Source organism: Hylobates moloch, unplaced genomic scaffold (genome assembly GCF_009828535.3).
Source record: "Hylobates moloch isolate HMO894 unplaced genomic scaffold, HMol_V3 SCAFFOLD_5, whole genome shotgun sequence".
Lineage (NCBI taxonomy): Eukaryota > Metazoa > Chordata > Mammalia > Primates > Hylobatidae > Hylobates > Hylobates moloch.
In genome coordinates this window covers 118,655,232-118,673,641 of record NW_026652280.1, presented here as the reverse complement: position 1 = coordinate 118,673,641, position 18,410 = coordinate 118,655,232, and the positions used below count along the sequence as shown (strand labels likewise).

The following is an 18,410-nucleotide window of genomic DNA, read 5'->3' as shown; positions in this document are numbered from 1 at the left end:
TTTTACATTCCCTCCAAGAGTGCACAAGAGTTCCAATTTCCCCACATCTCCGCTGACATCTTTTATTTTTGTATAGTAGCCATCTTAATAGGTGTGAGATATCTCATTGTGGTCTTGATTTGCCTTTTGCTAATGACCAATGATGTTGAGCATCTTTTCATGTGCTTATTGGCCATGCCATTTGTATGTCTTTGTTGGAGAAATGTCTATTCAATTCCTTTACCCGTTTGTTTTGTTTTGTTTTATTTTCTTAAGAGACAGGGTCTCGCTTTGTCACCCAGGCTGAAGGGCAGTGTCATGATCATGGCCCACTGCAGCCTTGAACTCCTGGCTTTGCCCATTTTTTAATGGGTTTTTGTTGTGTTTTGGTTCCCTATATATTCTGGATATTAACCACCTTATCAGATAGGATTTGCGAATGTCTTCTCCCACTTTTTCTTTTCTTTTCATTTTTTTTTTTTAGAGACAGGGTCTCCCTGTATTGCAGAGGCTGGTGTCAAACTCCTGGGCTCAAGTGATCCTCCTGCCACAGCCTTCCAAAGTGTTGGGATTACAGGCATGAGCCACCACGCCCGGCCCCATCTTTTCCCTCTTAGTGGGTTGCCTTTTCACTCTGTTGTGTCCGTTGGCTCCTTATTATAAAACAAAAATAAAATTCTAAGCCCCTCAACCAACTGAATAGGCCCATCCTCTCAGCCAAGGGCATTCTAAAGTAAACCTGAGGCCGGTTGCGGTGGCTCATGCCTGTAATCTCAGCCCTTTGGGAGGCCAAGGCAGGTGAATCACTTAAGGGCAGGAGTTCAAGACCAGCCTGGCCAACATGGTGAAACCCTGTCTCTAGTAAAATCACAAAAATTAGCCAGGCATAGCGGTGGGCCCCTGTAATGCCAGCTATGTGGGAGGCTGAGGCAGGAGAATCGCTTGAACCTGGGAGGTGGGTGTTGCAGTGAGCTGAGATCATGCCATTGCACTCCAGCCTGGGTGACAAAGCGAGATTCTGTCTCAGGGAAAAAAAAGAAAAAACAGAGACCTTAACACTGACACACTTTGTAGCAATAAGAAACCAATGTGACAGCAGGTCCATCCCCCCCACCCCCACCTCTGAGTTGTCCCATCTTTCTGGCCTGAACCAATGTACATTTAACATGTATTGATTGATGTCTTATGCTCCCTGAAATGTATTAAAACCATGCTGTAGCCCAAACACCTTGGGCACATCTTCTCAGGATCTCCTGAGGCTGTGTCATGGGCCATGGTCACTTACATTTGGCTCAGAATAAATCTTTTCAAATATTTTACAGAGTTTGACTCTGTTGACATTACAATTTTGGAAAAGTAAACATTTTAAAAATAAAATTTGGGGGCAGATGCGGTGTCTCATACCTGTAATGCTAGCATTTGGGGGGACCAAGATGGGAGGATTGTTAAGAGGCCAGGAGTTTGAGACCAGCCTAGGCAACATAGTGAGACACCCACCTCTATAAAAAAAATTAGCCCCACAATGTGGCATGTGCCTGTAGTCCTAGCTACTCGGGAGGCTGAGTGAGGCAGGAGGATCCTTTGAGCACACGAGTTCTAGGCTATAGTGAGCAAGACTTTGTCAATATAACACAATGCAATAAAAAAATTTTTAAAAATAGAAATAATCTCTCAACTTGAGGCAAAACACACACACACACACACACACACACACACACACACAAATAAAATTGGAACAGACCTCTAAAAGTCCTCCCTGGGAATAATTAAGAACCTCTGCACTACCCATCCACCCCAATTCCCCTTCCTTGCACTCCCAAATGAGATGGACCCCAAGAGTATAGATACTTCAGTCCTCTCATTTTCTCCTTTATGTGAACCTCAAAGAACCTAGTCACCCCATGCAGAAGACATGTGGAGACAAACAAAAAAGGACATATGTAACCAGCTATTTATTGAAGCAAATATAACAATTTCTGGTGCTTATTATTTTGAGAGGGAGTCTTGCTCTGTCGCCCAGGCTGGAGTGCAGTGGCACAATCTTGACTCACTGCAACCTCCACCTCCCGCATTCAAGCGATTCTCCTGCCTCAGCCTCTCAAGTGGCTGAGATTATAGGCACACACCACCACACCCAGCTAATCTTTTTTTTTTAAGTAGAGATGGGGTTGCACCATTGTTGACTAAAAGAGTCAAACTCTGTAAAATATTTGAAGAGATTTATTCTGAGCCAAATATGAGTGACCATGGCCCGTGATACAGCCCTCAGGGGGTCCTGAGAACATGTGCCCAAGGTGGTCAGGGTACAGATTAGTTTTACATATTTTAGGGAGGCATGAGACGTCAATCAAATACATTTAACAAACACATTGGTTTGGCTTAGAAAGTCGGGACAACTCAAAGCAGGGGCTTCCAGGCTATAGGTAAATTTAAACATTTTCTGGTTGACAATTGGTTGAGTTTGTCTGAAGACCTGAGATCAAAGGGAATGTTCAGGTTAAGATAAAAGATTGTGGAGACGGAGTTTTATTGGGCAGAGGAAGCGCTCAGATAAAAGACTTCAGAGAGAGCAGGTTGTAAAATGTTTCTTACAGGAATTAAAAAGGTGCCTGGTTCTTAGCTGATTATCTCCTGGATCTGGAAAGAAAGGAAGGAAAACAAAGGGGAAAAGGGATTCTCTATAGGATGTGCATTTTTCCCACAAAAGACTTTGCAGGGCAATTTCAAGGTATGGCAAGGAAATGTATTTTGGGGTAAAACATTTTGATTTTCTTGTTATGCCAGAGTCAGATTGGAAAGTAAGTCACGATATACATGATTAAATAAAACCCATCTGATAAGAATTCATGGTTTGTAAGGCATGACTCCCCAGACCCCTTAGATAGCAAGATTTAAAAAAAAAAAAAAAAAAAAATCGGAGCTTAGTCCTCACTCTGTTGGCCAGGCTGGTCTCGAACTCCTGACCTCAAGTGATCCACCCCCTCAGCCTCCCAAAGTCCTGGGATTATAGGCGTGAGCCACCACACCCAGACTTGGTGCTTATTATCTAATGTACTGCAGTAAAAGAAATGAATTCCATACCTCATGTCCAGGAGAATCTCTTCTCCCTGACAGTGATGAAGGTGGAATACACAATTTTATGGATATTTTTAACCATGAACTTGAACTGGTCTCTAAGAAATAGCTTATTTTCCTAGTTTTAAACTTAACACAACTTATCTAATATATAAAATGTGTGAAATTCAACATGAAAGTAAACTAAAGAAGAGACTGGGCCGGGCATGGTGGCTTGGCTCATGCCTGTATTCCCAGCACTTTGGGAGGCCGAGGCAGGTGGATCACCTGAGTGAGGTCAGGAGTTCAAGACCAGCCTGGCCAACATGGTGAAACTCTGTCTCTACTGAAAATACAAAAACTAGCCAGGAGTGGTGGCCAGCGCCTGTAATCCCAGCTACTCGGGAGGCTGAGGCAGGATAATCGCTTGAACCTGGGAGGTGGAGGTTGCAGTGAGCCAAGGTCATGCCATTGCACTCCAGCCTGGGGACAAGAGTGAGAGACTTCATCTGGGAAAAAAAAAAAAAAGACTGTGGCCTACTTTTAGCAGAATTCCCTTCTGCATGCCTGAAAGGTAGAAAATTTGTGTACCTATCGAATACCCACAAGCTAGCTGTATTTTATTTCTTCCTAAGTTGCAATTGCAAAATTATAACTGAGACAGTGAAAGAGATCTGACCTCACCAACTCCATCTTGCTTCCAAGCTGTCCTTGTTCATTCCCGGGCGTGGGCCAAACTAACTTTGGGAGGAATTTATAGTTTATAGTTTGAAACAAAAATAACAGTTCTGGCCAGGCACAGTGTCTCATGCCTGTAATTCCAGCACTTTTGGAGGCCAAGGCAGGCAGATCACTTGAGGTCAGGAGTTCAAGACCAGCCTGGCCAACATGGCGAAACCCCATCTCTACTAAAAATACAAAAATTAGCTGGGTGTGGTGGTGCACACCTGTAATCCCAGCTACTTGGGAGGCTGAGGCAGGAGAATTGCTGGAGGTGGAGGTTGCAGTGAACCTGAGTTCACACCGAGCCTGAGTTCGCACCACTGCACTCCAGTCTGGGCAACAGAGCGAGACTCTGTCTCAAAAAAAAAAAAAAAATTAATAGCTCTTTCCCAAAACAAACCCCCTTCTTGCCTGGGGACTAGACTGCCTCCTTTGTAGGACTAACAAATTAGCCACAAGATTAGAAATTACAGTTTAGGAGTCATAGAGCTGGAGGCTACGAGATTCTGACCCTCCCCATATTGCTCCTGGGGATAACATCATTATTATAAAACCTAAGATCAGAGATTGGGATATTTCCCAGACCCTGCACTTGATGGATCAGCTGGCATCAGCCATATCGGTAACTGGCTCATCTTGTGGACCCCACCCAGGAACTAACTCAAGAAGACAGATTTGACTCCCTATGATTTCATCTCCAACCCAACCCATCAGCACTCCCAATTTACTAGGAGTGAACCCCACCCACCAAATTATCCTTAAAAATTCTGATCCTGGAATGCTCAGGGAGAGTGATTTGAGTGATAATAAAACTCCAGTCTTCTGCATAGCTGGCTCTGCATGAATAACTCTTTATTGCAATTCCCTTGTCTTGAATAAATTGGCTCTATCTAGGCAGAGGGCATGGTGAACCTCTTGGGTGATTACCTAATTCGACATATTCATACTCTTGAGTTCGAATTTATACATATTGTTAGGCTTTTATTAGTCAACTTTCACAATATATTAAGGATAGAAAGTTCTCTAAATCTTGGATAAAAGAGACAGAAGACACACAAAAGTTATACAGGTCAGGCACAATGGCTGACACCCGTAATCCCAACACTTCAGGAGGTTGACTCAGGAGAATCACTTGAGGCCAAGAGTTCAAGACCAATCTGGACAAAGCAAGACCCCATTTTTAGAAAAATTAATTTTTTGTTAAGTTATACAGTTGCCAAGGATTAAAAAGCAAATTAGAAGAAGAACTTTAGAAAGAAATCTAAGAAACTGATTATGGGCTTCATCCATTGGACCTCAATTTCTCCAAGTAAACTGAAAAAATAACATTCTTTTGAAAGCCAAAGACTGAGGAACAGAAACAGTTTTAAATGTCAAGAGGTCTTTATTGAAATAATAGCACAGTTACACTTCTAATACCCTTTCCACTTGTATACAACAGATGAAAAATGCTTGCTACATACAGTGCACAGACAGTTCAATAATGAGAACCAATACAACTGCATTTGAAATAAATAAAATAGCCTATTTAAATAATTTAAAGTAAAATTACTATACAATATGAAAATAAAGATACATAAATGTTAGAATCTACAAAGCTGTAGAAATAAAATCATTATTCTGCATTACACAAAACAGTGCAAGAAAAAAATCCAAATAAGCTTTTGGAGTGCAAAGTTTAAATCTTCCATTTTAAATTATCATGCAGACATAGCATTTCAAGCCATGCTATGGTCTATGTCAGGGATTTTAATTTTTAAGGAGAAAAATGCTAGCCAGTAAATTTACTGTACCATCAAGTGTTGCGTCACATAACTGCTGCTGCTCTGCTTCTACAGTTCAGTTTGGAAGGGAGGTATCCTGTTGCATTCAAAAAACTGAAGTTAACAAGTTTCTGAAGCAAACACATTTACCTTTTAGCCTGAAACAAAATTATATGACAAAATAATCGTATCCCTGGGTTTAAGAAAAAAGAAAGGGCCTATACCATGTAGTGAACTAAGAAGCAGTTTTGCATTCATCTTTAAACTCCATAATGATCCTTAAGTGAAAGCAACCATGTAACTTTTGAATGACATATATTATGGAATTCTGACCTCTAGAAGACAAATGATAATACAATATGGGATCGTGAGAAGTGCAAAAGTAATTCTGAACACCTGGGAAGTTTAATCTGGGAGGAACTTGGTTGCATTACATTTAATAATATAGTTGAAGTATAATTCCATTTCAGTGTGCATATAAAACTGTTATTTAGGCAAAGACCAAGGAATGCATTTAATACTAAACCGTAAACACGTTGTCCATCTTGACTTGGAGTGCACACCAACAACGGAAGAGCTCTTCTGCGGACTTTGGCAACGAGACTACATACAGCAGGTCACAGCAGCACGAGCTCACATGGAAGACTGAAAGCACTGTGGAATAACACCACCCAACACCTCCTATCAGTGGGATACATGGTAATAAGGGGCCTCTTCGTGCTAAACCACTTTCCTGGACACTATATTCTTCAGATTTGTAATTTTCACAACTCAGTAGTCTTAAGTCTCTGTGCTTTTGCTGCATAGACTGACATGCGGTGTGCTCTACCCATTGTAAGTCCAGAGGGTGACAGTTCTATCTGCAGAGGATGACAGGAAGGAAAGATCCTGGGTGTGCCATCTGCACTGAATCACTTTGTCCTTGTGCTCCCCCACCACCATGATAGGAAGCTGCTTGGTGAGGTCCCCTAAATTAGAAAAGAGATGTTGATTTACAATGCAAAATAAGTATATGTATAGATTTTATAGACTTCCTGTTACTTTAAGACATTACAGTATAAAAAATCTTAAACTACATTAATACAATACATTGAAAGGTTTATACAGGGATAAATTACTAACTACCTAATTATGCTATTAGTATTTGGTAACATATACCCACACAGCAACATTTGACAAGTTGCCTCTCTCTCTCTCGGAAATTCTCTCAACTTGATTTCTCCCTGATTTCAGTGCCACTCCATCTTTCGGTAGTTTCCCTTTTCTTCTTGACTTAAAGCTTGGTGAATCCCAGGAGTCAACCCTCAGATTTCTTCTGTTCTCTCTGTACCTAACTTCCTAAAAAAATTTCATCTAGCAACATGGCCATTTACATATTTACAATTCATACATATTTTATCTCCAAACTTGAGTTCTCACCTGAGCTCCACACTAGTATCCAAACAGTCATTCAACATCTCACTTGATTGTCTGATAGTCATCCTAAGTTAAACTTGTCTAAAACCAAACTCTTGGTTTTCTTGCCTAAACCTGTTCCTCCCCTCACCCGCCTCCCTTATCTCAATGGCACCATCTGGTTGCTCATGACAAAAACCTAGGAATCGTCATTGATTCCTTTTCCCCTCACTCCCCAAATCTAATCCAAACAAAATATATCTCAAATTTAGTCATTTCTTACTACCTCCACCTCCACCACCCTAGTCCAAGCCACCATCATCTCACCTGAACTATTCCAACAGCCTCCTCACTGACATTTATATTTCTACTCTTGCCCCCCTTACAATCTACTCTCCCTACAGAACCCCAAATTCTCTAAAAATATAATTCAGCTCCTATCCCTCCCATTTCAAATCCTCCAAAGGCTTCACGTTATACTTTTTAAAATGCTTATAGCCCACCAACTATAATAAATGTACCACTGTGGAAGGGGATACTGATAATGGGGGAGGCAGGCTATGCATGTGTGGGTCAGGAGTATACGGGAAATCTCTGTATCTCTCAATTTTGCTGTTAACCTATAACTGCTATTAAAAATAAAGCCCTTAAAAAAATGTCTGTAGGCCGGGCGCAGTGGCTCGCGCCTATAATCCCAGCACTTTGGGAGGCCGAGGCAGGCAGATCACGAGGTCAGGAGATCGAGACCATCGAGATCGAGGCTAACACAGTGAAACCCCGTCTCTACTAAAAATACAAAAAATTAGCCGGGTGTGGTGGCAGGCACCTGTAGTTCCAGCTACTTGGGAGGCTGAGGCAGGAGAATGGTGTGAACCTGGGAGGCGGAGCTTGCAGTGAGCCGAGATCGCGCCACTGCACTCCGGCCTGGGTGACAGAGCAAGACTCCGTCTCAAAAAAAAAAAAAAAAGTCTATAAACCCCTGCCTCTGATTTATTCTTCTGTGTCTCTCTTAGTTCACTAAGTTCCGGCCGCATTGTCTTCTTGTAGTGTCATGAACGTGCTAAAATGGTTCCTACTTCAACATCTTTATACTTGCTGTGCTCTTCTCCTAGGGTCCTGGCCTGGCTTGTTCCTCCTCATCATTCTGGTCTCTATGCAAATGGCATTTCCTTGGAGAAACCTACTCCAATTATCCTATTTAAAATAGCCTTCCCCCTGCAGTGAGCCGAGATGCACCACTGCACTCCAGCCTGGGCAACAGAACAAGACTCCATCTCAAAATAAATAAATAGCCTTCCCCTATTCACCCTAGTCACTATCTCCCTACCATGCTAATTTTTTAAACAGCACTAATACCTAAAATTACATTGTTTATTGGTTTACTTTTTATTGACCTCTAAAATACAAGCTCCATCAGGGAGGGAATTAACTGTCTTATTCTCATCTATCAGTCCCTAATTGATATACAATAAATCTTTGCTTGATGAATGTTTAAAACTAAAACTAGATAATAAGACCTAATTACAAAGATTGTATGCTAATGATTTTTTAATGTAGAAGCTAATAACAGTACACAAATCCATCATTTATCTCAGAATGAGTCACTATAAATAAATGTTGATTTTAAAAAATATCTTAAGCGGAGGCAGGAGGATCACTTGAGGCCTGGAGTTCAAGACCAGCCTGGGCAACATGGCAAGATCCCATCTTTACAAAAAAATTTTAAAAATTTGCCATCCATGGTGGTGCACAGATGTAGTTCCAGCTATTCGGACGCTGAGGCAGAAGGATCACTTGAACCCAGGAGGTCAAGGGTGTAGTGAGCAGTAATCGTGCCACTGCATTCCAGCCTGGGTGAAAGATTGAGACCCTGCCTCAAAAAAAAAATCAAAAACCAACAGTAAGGTTGGGCGTGATGGCTCATGCCTATAATCCCAGCACTCTGGGAGGCCGATGCAGGCAGATCACTTGAGCTCAGAAGTTCGAGACCAGCCTGCGCAACATGGCAAAACTTTGTCTCTACAAAAGATACAAATATTAGCCAGTTGTGGTGGCATGCACCTGTAGTCCTAGCTACTTGCAGGGCTGAGGTGGGAGGATCACTTGAGCAGGGGAGATAGAGGATACAGTGAGCTAAGATCACACCACAGCACTCCAGCCTGGGCGACAGAGCGAGACCCTGTCTCAAAAACAAAAACAGGCTGGGCCTGGTGGCTCACGCCTGTAATCCCAGCACTTTGGGAGACGAAGGCGGATGGATCACTTGAGCCCGGGAGTTCGAGACCAGCCTGGGCAACATAGTGAGCCCCTGCCTCTATGAAAACAAAAACAAAACCTAACAATAAGACTATTCACTGCTTATTTAATAATTTGCTATTATATATCTTAATACAGTCTCAGAATCTGCTAAATAAATACTATAAAATAATTGAAAATATTATATAATCAACCACATCACATTAACAAAAAAATAAAGGTCTCAAATAGAACAGGAAAGACTAAAAACAGAGAAGTCAATCTCAATTCACCTTGTAGGTCTGTCACCTTTATTTTCATATCATAAGAGCCTGTTAGCAAGTAGTGAGCTCCAGGGGAGAATCGAACAGAGCGAACATCACTGGAATGAGGGTGATAACTTTGTACCATTCTTCCTCCTCTTATGTCATACAACATGCAGCTAGAATCTTCTTGACCTGTGGCTAAGAGACGACCACTGGGATCTACAGCTACAGATGCCACTGCACTTCCTGTAGTGGTAGGAATGAAAGTTTAAATACAGAAAATCAATATACCCAAATGGCAACACAGCTAATTATGTTCGTTGAACCATATACTAACGATTTAATGTAGTTTATCAATACTGTTCAGCTATGAAAAAATCCAAATTAACAGTTAACCAATAAACATTTGTGTCCTTTTAAGGCCCGAGGCCTAAACAAAATTTTGTAAGGAACGAGAAAGTCCATTTTTTGTCATTTGAGAGAACTGTGTGCAACAGCATCACCTATAGTGCAATAGACGAGCCACTTTTCTCAATCCAGTGTTTTCACTACTAAGTGTCTAGAATGCTCGTATACCCAGCTAAGAGTGTAGTTAAAGAGACAAGAAATTCAGTAACAAAATGTATTTTAGGACAACAGTATAGGAAATGTACTAAAGCAATACATGATTACTGCCAATAGGAACTGCGAACAGAAAATAAGCTCTTGGGGGCATATATTCAGGGCAACTTGAATCCCTGTCTCCCATAAATAAAATAAATAAAGAGACTGGGCGCAGTGGCTCATGCCTGTAATCCAGCACTTTGGGAGTCGGAGGCAGGTGGATCACAGGTCAGGAGATCGAGACCAGCCTGGCCAACATGGTGAAACTCCATCTCTACTAAAAATACAAAAGTTAGCCAAGCGTAGTGGCGCGTGCCTGTAATCCCAGCTACTCACGATGCTGAGGCAGGAGAATCGCTTCAACCTGGGAGGCGGAGGTTGCAGTGAGCTGAGATTGCACCACTGCACTCCAACCTGGGTGACAGAGCAAGACTCCATCTCAAAAAAAATTAATAAATTTTTTTGAGACAGAGTGAGACCCTGTCACAAAAAATAAATAAATAAATAAATAAATAAATAAATAAATAAATAAATAAATAAATAAAAGTTTGAGTAACACTGCTCTAGACCAAAGTGGTCTAGGAAGACTTCACAAAAAAATGGGACACAAGTTAGACTTTAAAAAACAATAAACAGTATAAATAAGAGTATGTATGTATGTATACACAGGCAAACACATACCTTTATATGTAATAAAGAATAATCTTTTCTTGAAATATTGAAAGAGAAGAGGGCTATTATGATCAGGAAGAATTACATGAGAAAAAGTTTAGAGGAAAAGTAAAAAACAGCTTACAGGAAGGTAGATCAGTTTGGCTGGAGTTGAAAGTTTAACTTTTAACAAAAGTTAACATGAAAGGCAGCTTGAAACTGAAATGCAAAAGGTAGGTTAGGGCCAGGCCATCAAGCGCCTAAATCTCAAACTGCAGAGTTTTGAACTTGTCTCTGTAAACAGTAAAGCATCATTGTAGGTTTCTAAGCAAGAGAATTACATGATTCGAGCAGTACTTTGCATAGATTAATCTAAGTGAAAATGTGTATCAAATTAAAGTGGAAAGATTGTAGAACAAAAGAGGCCACTAGAAGACAAGAAAGATTTCAGGAACAAAACCTGAATAGACAGTCAACAGTCTTGGAAATTAACTGCCTGAGTGGGGCAGTTAATTAAAATAAAGCAAAAATGAGTCCCAGATTTCAAATCTAGTTGCATGAGAAAATAAGAGAACCATTATCAAAACTAGGGAAGGTGAAAACAAAAAAAAACAGTAAGGAAGGGGGAAGAATAACTGATTTAGAGGAGAAATACAAAGAGTTTAGTTTTACACGTACAAAGTTTTTAGTGTCAACAAAAATCTTCATTCGTTTACTCAAAAAAGTTATTAAATCACTACTCCCTTAGGCCAGGCACTATGGTAGGTGCTAAACCTCTTCTGAAAATAAAACAGGTTATCATTGCTGCCTTGATGAAACTTAAAATCTATTGGAGGAGGTAAGCACTAACAAGCAAACGAGTACATAATTTTAAATAGTGATAAGAGTTCAGTAATAGAAAATAATGGTGAGGTCCCAATTAGGTAAGTCAAAGAAGGCCTCTCTGGCCAGGTGGCATTGAAGTTAAGACCTAAAGACAAGAAGGACCTAACCATGAGAAGCCAAGAGGAGGAACATTTCCAACTAAGGAAACAGCATATGGCTTCACTGGACATGGGAGGAGCTTGGCATGTTCCAGGAATTGAAAAGAAAAAAGTAAGTGATCTGAGATGAGACTAGAAGGGTAAAAATGCCAAATCAAGCAGGCTCCTGTAGGTCATGATAACAAGTGTGTACTTTAAGATTTAAAGTCACTGAAGGTGTGAGGTGACCAGGTTTATTTTTTCAAAAGCATACTTTGACTGGTATGTGGATCGCAGACTAAAGGGAGCACAAGTGAAAGTGTACGCTAAGGACGCTATTGCAGTGGTTCAGTTGAGAGATGATGGTGGTTTATCCTATTTATCCTAGAGTGGTAGCAATAAAGAGGAAAATAAGTAACTGGGTTTTTTTTTGTTTTTTTTTTTGAGACAGAGTCTCACTCTGTCACCCAGGCTGGAGTGCAGTGGCATGATCTCGGCTCACTACAACCTCCGCCTCCCAGGTTCGAGCAATTCTCCTGCCTCAGCCTCCCGAGTAGCTGGGATTACAGGCGCCCACCACCACGCCTAGCTAATTTTTTTGTATTTTTAGTAGAGGCAGGGTTTCACCATGTTGGCCAGACTGGTCTCAAGCTCCTGACCCTCAGCAAATCCGCCCACTTCGGCCTCCCAAAGTGCTGGGATTACAGGCATGAGCCACCACGCCCAGCCAGGTGCAATTCCCAGAACATTTAGATCATGTAGCTGAGGCATAAAGTTGTTATATACCATGTTTGGTATAAGTTTGTCTTACTGTTTCTCTACTAAGAACTCTTTTTAAGGCCAGGCACAGTGGCTTATGCCTGTAATCCCAGCATTTTGGGAAGCCAATGCGGGCAGATCACCTAAGGTCAGAAGTTCGAGACCAGCCTGGCTAACATGGTGAAACCTCGCCTCCACTAAAAATACAAAAATGAGCTGGGCGTAGTGGTGCCTGGCTGGGGCATGAAAATCGCTTGAACCCAGGAGGCAGAGGTTGCAGTGAGCTGAGATTGCACCATGGCACTCCAGCCTGGGCAACAAAGTAAGACTCTCAAAAACAAAAATGAGCTGGGCGTGATGGCACGCACCTGTGGTCCTAGCTACTCGGGAGACTGAGGCAGGAGAATCACTTGAACCTGGGAGACGGAAGTTGCAGTGAGAAGAGATTACGCCACTGCACTCCAGTCTGGGCGACAAAAGTGAAACTCTCTCTTAAAAAAAAAAAAAAAAAAAGAACTCTTTTTAAATGTGACTTGTTATTGTAGCACTTTTTACACTGAAACTATACTTGAACAGTTCCAAGCTGTATATACTGTATGAAGCTTGTCCTCTGAATGCATTTTAATTTCTATGTGAAATTTCATCTCTTACAGTGTCCCATAAATAAAGATTAAAGTCCCTCCTTTCCTTTAATTAAAAAAAAAAAAAAAAGGCTGGGCGTGGTGGCTCACGCCTGTCATCCCAGCACTTTGGGAGGCTGAGGCAGGTGGATCACGAGGTCAGGAGATCGAGACCATCCTGGCTAACACGGTGAAACCCTGTCTCTACTAAAAAAAAATACAAAAAAATTAGCCGGGCATGGTAGCAGGCGACTGTAGTCCCACCTACTGGGGAGGCTGAGGGAGGAGAATGGCATGAACCCGGGAGGCAGAGCTTGCAGTGAGCCGGGATCACGACACTGCACTCCAGCCTAGGCAACCTGGGCGAGAGAGAGACTCCGTCTCAAAAGAAAAAAGAACAAAAACAAAAACAAAAAAAGAATTTTATGAGCCTAGCACACAGAATAGGTTTCAGCTAGAGATAAAAATATAAGTCTTTCAGCATATGAGTTACACTTAAAGCCAGGGAAATGGATGCAATCATCTAGAGAAAGAAAAGACACTAAAGTCCTGAGACCTAGGGAATGCCAGAATTTAGAAATTGAGCAAAGAGAAAGAGCCAGCAAAGGAAAAATTACCCACAAAGGTAGGAGAATAGCAGAAAGCCCAAAAGAAAAGTGGAAGTCAATTGTGTTGCATGACACTGAGAGCTGATGCAAAATTAAGATATAAAAGTGATTTAACAACCGGAAGTTTGTTGGTGATCTTGAAAAAGACAGCATTTGTTATAATGGTTGCAGCAGGAACCAGATTAGAATAAGTTAAACACTGAGGGTAAGGAAATGGCGAACAGTATATATAGGCAAGACTTTTGAGATATCCGAGTAAAAAAGGAAGCAAAAATTAAGGGTGAGAGCTAGAAGGCGGATAAGGACATCAAGAGATGAATTTTTGGCACTGCCAATTCTATAAAATGTTTGTATGTGCGTGACAGAGAAGCAGAGGAGGAGAGATACAGTAATAGGAAGACATTAATGTTATCAGAGACAGAAGACGACCAAAAACTAGAAGTCTCTGAAATGGAGAAAAAGGGCCTGAAAATAATGTAAAAAGCTAGAGTTTAAAAATAAATTAGTGGTTAAGTGTATAGAAACTACACAAATAAACAAACAAAAAAACACAATTAACCCCAAGGAAAATATACACAGGAAAAAAAATAAGCTATGAATGGCATAGTCCTGGTTAAAATAATGTAAACAATGACTAACTGAGCTAACCAAAACTGATATATCAAAAAGATGCGGAGGGGCTGGGCAGGGTAGTGTGTGCCTGTGGTCCCAGCCACTCGGGAAGCTAAGGCAGGAGGATGGCTTGAACCTGGAATTCAAAACTGCAGTGAGCCATGACTGCGACACTGCATTCCAGAGTGGGTGACAGAACAAGACCCTGTCTCAGAACAAAACAAAACAAAAAACAAAAAAAAGAAAAGATGCAGAGAGAGGAAAAATATATGTGAATGTGGGATGATGGGAGTTGGAAAGGCACATGAAAAAGTTAAATCTTAATCTTCTATGGTAGGAAGTCAATAAATAATCCTAAAGATAAGAAAATAAATTAAATAAATATGAATATTTCCTTTATTTACATACAAATTCTTCCTCTCTCCACATCTTTTCAATATAGTTACATCAGTTTTGGTTAGATCAGTAGTCATTGTTTACATTATTTTAACCAGGGCAATGCTGTTTTTCTTAATAAGCCTTATTGAATTGCTTGATTTCTTAAACCAGGGGTCCCCAAGCCCCAGGCCAATGACTGATAGCAGTCTATGGCCTGTTAGGCACCAGGCCACACAGCATGAGGTGAGCGACAAGTGAGTGAGCATTACTACCTGAGCTCCGCCTCCTGTCAGATCAGTGGTGGCATTAGATGCTCATAGGAGCGGGAACCCTATTGTGAACTGAGCATGTAAGGTATCTAGGTTGCGTGCTCCTTATGGCGTGCTCCTTATGAGAATCTAATGCCTGATGATCTGTGAGTTCATCCCTAAACCATCCCTACCCCTTCCCACCCAACCCATGGAAAAATTGTCTTCCACGAAACTGATTCCTGGTGGGTGCCAAAAAGGTTGGGGACTGCTGCCTTAAACTATGTAATATATTAATTTTGAAAATGATACAAACTAAATTTTAACAAATCAATGATCATGGACTCAAATGTGCTGTAAAACATCATATCTGGTTTGAATCAAAGTGCAGAAAAAAGTCCATGAAACTCAAAAGAATAAACAAGGCATTAAAAAAAAAAACACCAGGCCGGGCGCAGTGGCTCACACCTGTAATCCCAGCACTTTGGGAGGCCGAGGCAGGCAGATCACGAGGTCAGGAGATCAAGACCATCCTGGCTAACATGGTGAAACCCCGTCTCTATCAAAAATACAAAAAATTAGTGGGGCGTGGTGGTGGGCATCTGTAGTCCCAGCTACTCGGAAGGCTGAGGCAGGAGAATGGTGTGAACCCAGGAGGTGGAGCTTGCAGTGAGCTGAGATAGTGCCACTGCACTCCAGCCTGGGCAAAGGAGCTAGACTCCATCACAAAAAAACAAAAACAAAAACACAAACACCAAAAATTTAGAATACAAGGCAGACCTTTTCACTTGGAATAGTACCATAGAATTCTCTTCTAATTCTGCTATTAAAAACTACAAAGGACTGGGCGTGGTGGCTCACACCTGTAATCCCAGCACTTTGGGAGGCCGAGGCAGGTGGATCACCTGAGGTCAGGAGTTTGAGACCAGCCTGGCCAATATGGTGAAACCCCATCTCTACTAAAAATACCAAAATTTGCCGGGTGTGGTGGTGGGCACCTGTAGTCTCAGCTACTCAGGAGGCTCAGACAGGAGAATCACCTGAACCTGGGAGGCAGAGGTTGCAGTGAGCCAAGATTGTGGCACTGCACTCCAGCCTGGGTGACAGAGGGAGATTCTGTCTCAACAACAACAACAAAAAAAACTACAAAGGCGGAAAAGGTACGTTAGAATAAAATAAGGATAGTGGCAGAATACTGTGTCACTCTTAGATACCATGCTTAAAAGGTGGTACGATGCAGCCGGGCGTGGTGGCTCACGCCTGTAATCCCAGCACTTTGGGAGGCTGAGGCGAGCAGATCATAGGATAGGAGATCAAGACCATCCTGGCCAACACGGTGAAACCCCGTCTCTACTAAAAAATGCAAAAAATTAGCTGGGCATGGTGGCAGACGCCTGTAGTCCCAGCTACTCGGGAGGCTGAGGCAGGAGAATGGCGTGAACCCGGGAGGCGGAGCTTGCAGTGAGCCGAAATTGCGCCACTGCACTCCAGCCTGGGCGACAGTGTGAGACTCCATCTCAAGAAAAAAACAAAAAGGTGGTACAATGCAAAGAACAGTACATGGAACAATCCAAGACATACTGTTAAGTTTAGAAAGAGAAATTTGTAGTGCATGCTATCATTTCTGTGTGTGTGTGTGCATTTGTGTTTATAGGAGAAGGGAGATTAGGATACATACAAACTTTCTGGTTATATATTTATAGAATATTTCTGGAAGAATAAATAAGAAATAGGTCCTTTAGTGAAAGAGAGAGCAGGAAATAGGAGTGGAAAGAAAATAGTACACTCTTTTGTTCAATTTCACTTTTTGCCATGTGCATGCATTTTAAAAAATGTTTCTAAAGGTCTGCATTCTAAAATGGCCCTGCTAACAGACAATCTGGGACATCATATTTAATCTCCCTAGGCCTTGGTTCCCTAAGCTGAATATTATTTTTACAAATAAGGTAACAAATGAAAGTATTTTGAAAGAACTGAAAGTAACTAATAAAATATCAAGTATTTATTTCACAATTTTTTCTATTGCAGGGGAGAGGAAGTAGGCTAGTGTAATTTACAAAGCTTTTTTCTCATATATATATCATTTAAAGAAAAACCTACCAGTTCCATGAAATGTTGTGCCAACAACACGAACACAACTGGGTACTCGAAGATCCCAAAATCTAACAGTCTTATCTTGGGAACCAGATGCAATCATCCAGCCACTCCAGGTATAAAGTGCTAAAATATGCCCTATAAAAGATCATATACTCAATTATTAAGGTGGGAGAGTATCTTTCCATAACATATTCAAAGCTAAGCACTATAGAGTTGGGCAAGGTGGCTCATGCCTATAATCCCAGCTACTCAGGAGGCTGAGGCAGGAGGACTGCTGGAGCCCAGGAGTTTGAGGCTGCAGTGAGCTATGATCAAGCCACTGCATTCCAGCCTGGGCAACAGTGCAAGACCCTGTCTCTAAAAAAAAAAAAAAAGAAAAAGCTAAGTACTCCTTATTTACAGGGCAAGTGGTGGTCTGGTTAATCAAATATACTATGTGATAGAGATTTTTCACATTTATCAAATAGATTGATAATTTTAAAAATAAAATAAAACTCAGTAAAATGCACAACATCAAAACCATGCTAGGCCAGGCATGGTGGCTCATGCCTGTAATCCCAACACTTTGGGAGGCCGAGACAGGATGACTGCTTGAGCCCAGGAGTTCAAGACCAGTCTGGGCAACATAGTGAGACCCCATTATCTACAAAAAAATTTTTAAATTAGCCAGGTGTGGTAGCACGTGCCTATAGTCCCAGCTACTCAGGAGGCTGGGTGGGAGGATCACTTGAGCTCAGGAGGTTGAGGCTGCAGTGAGCTGTGATTGTGCCACTGCACTCCATCTGGACAATAAGAGCAAGACCCTGTCTCTTAGAAAAGAAAATGCAGAGAGGAAAAAACAGCACAGATTGAAAAGAAAAACAGCACTTGAAACTGATATTACATACCAGTATGTCCACTCAAAGCATGGAGGCCCTGTCCTCTTTGACAATCTGTTGTATAAATGTTACAATCCCCTGCTCCAGCACTTATTAAAATAGCTCCTCCGCTTTCTGGGCCTTCCATAAATGCCAAGTCTCTAATTGTTCCATCATGCATACTAAATTCCAGATCTGGTCCTGAAACAGTAGTAAGAATTAAAAAAAAAAAAATGCTGCTCAACTTACTGTGATAACTTGAGATTGCTAAACTACCTCAAAACTGGTCAAGAATAATGGTTTAGAAATATGGTTTGTATTTTCATTTAGGGATTGGTATTATAAGCAGTTTCACTTTACTGAGCAAAGAATTTTATCAAAATAGCTATTACCATAGGGTTATCTTGTCTCTTATCCCAAAGAAAAAGAAGACAGGTAATCTCTAGAAAACAACTGGTAGCTATTTAAAGGTTATTTTTCTAATAATAATTTTATAAAACTCAAACACCACCTAGACACCTGTAAGAATTTACTAAGAAAGAGTAATACCTCATGAATGTAACTAAACAATTAGAATTATTTGCCGGGCGCGGTGGCTCA

The 18,410-nt window shown here is 41.3% G+C and overlaps 1 protein-coding gene across 2 annotated transcripts in view; it reads right to left on the bottom strand.

Annotated features, from left to right (window-relative positions):
• Positions 1 to 4,863: 4,863 nt before the first annotated feature.
• The window catches only part of WDR47 (WD repeat domain 47), a 79,551-nt gene continuing 66,004 nt past the window's right edge, over positions 4,864 to 18,410 (bottom strand). The window contains exons 11-14 of one of the 2 annotated variants that reach the window (XM_058439500.1): positions 17,841 to 18,011; positions 16,957 to 17,088; positions 9,443 to 9,661; positions 4,864 to 6,487 (exon numbers count right to left, since the gene is read on the bottom strand). In XM_058439500.1, coding sequence (XP_058295483.1) covers positions 6,345 to 6,487; positions 9,443 to 9,661; positions 16,957 to 17,088; positions 17,841 to 18,011 — 665 coding nt within the window. In that variant the 3' untranslated portion in view covers positions 4,864 to 6,344. The remainder of the gene's footprint in view (positions 6,488 to 9,442; positions 9,662 to 16,956; positions 17,089 to 17,840; positions 18,012 to 18,410) is intronic. The other variant, XM_058439499.1, reaches the window with a different exon arrangement.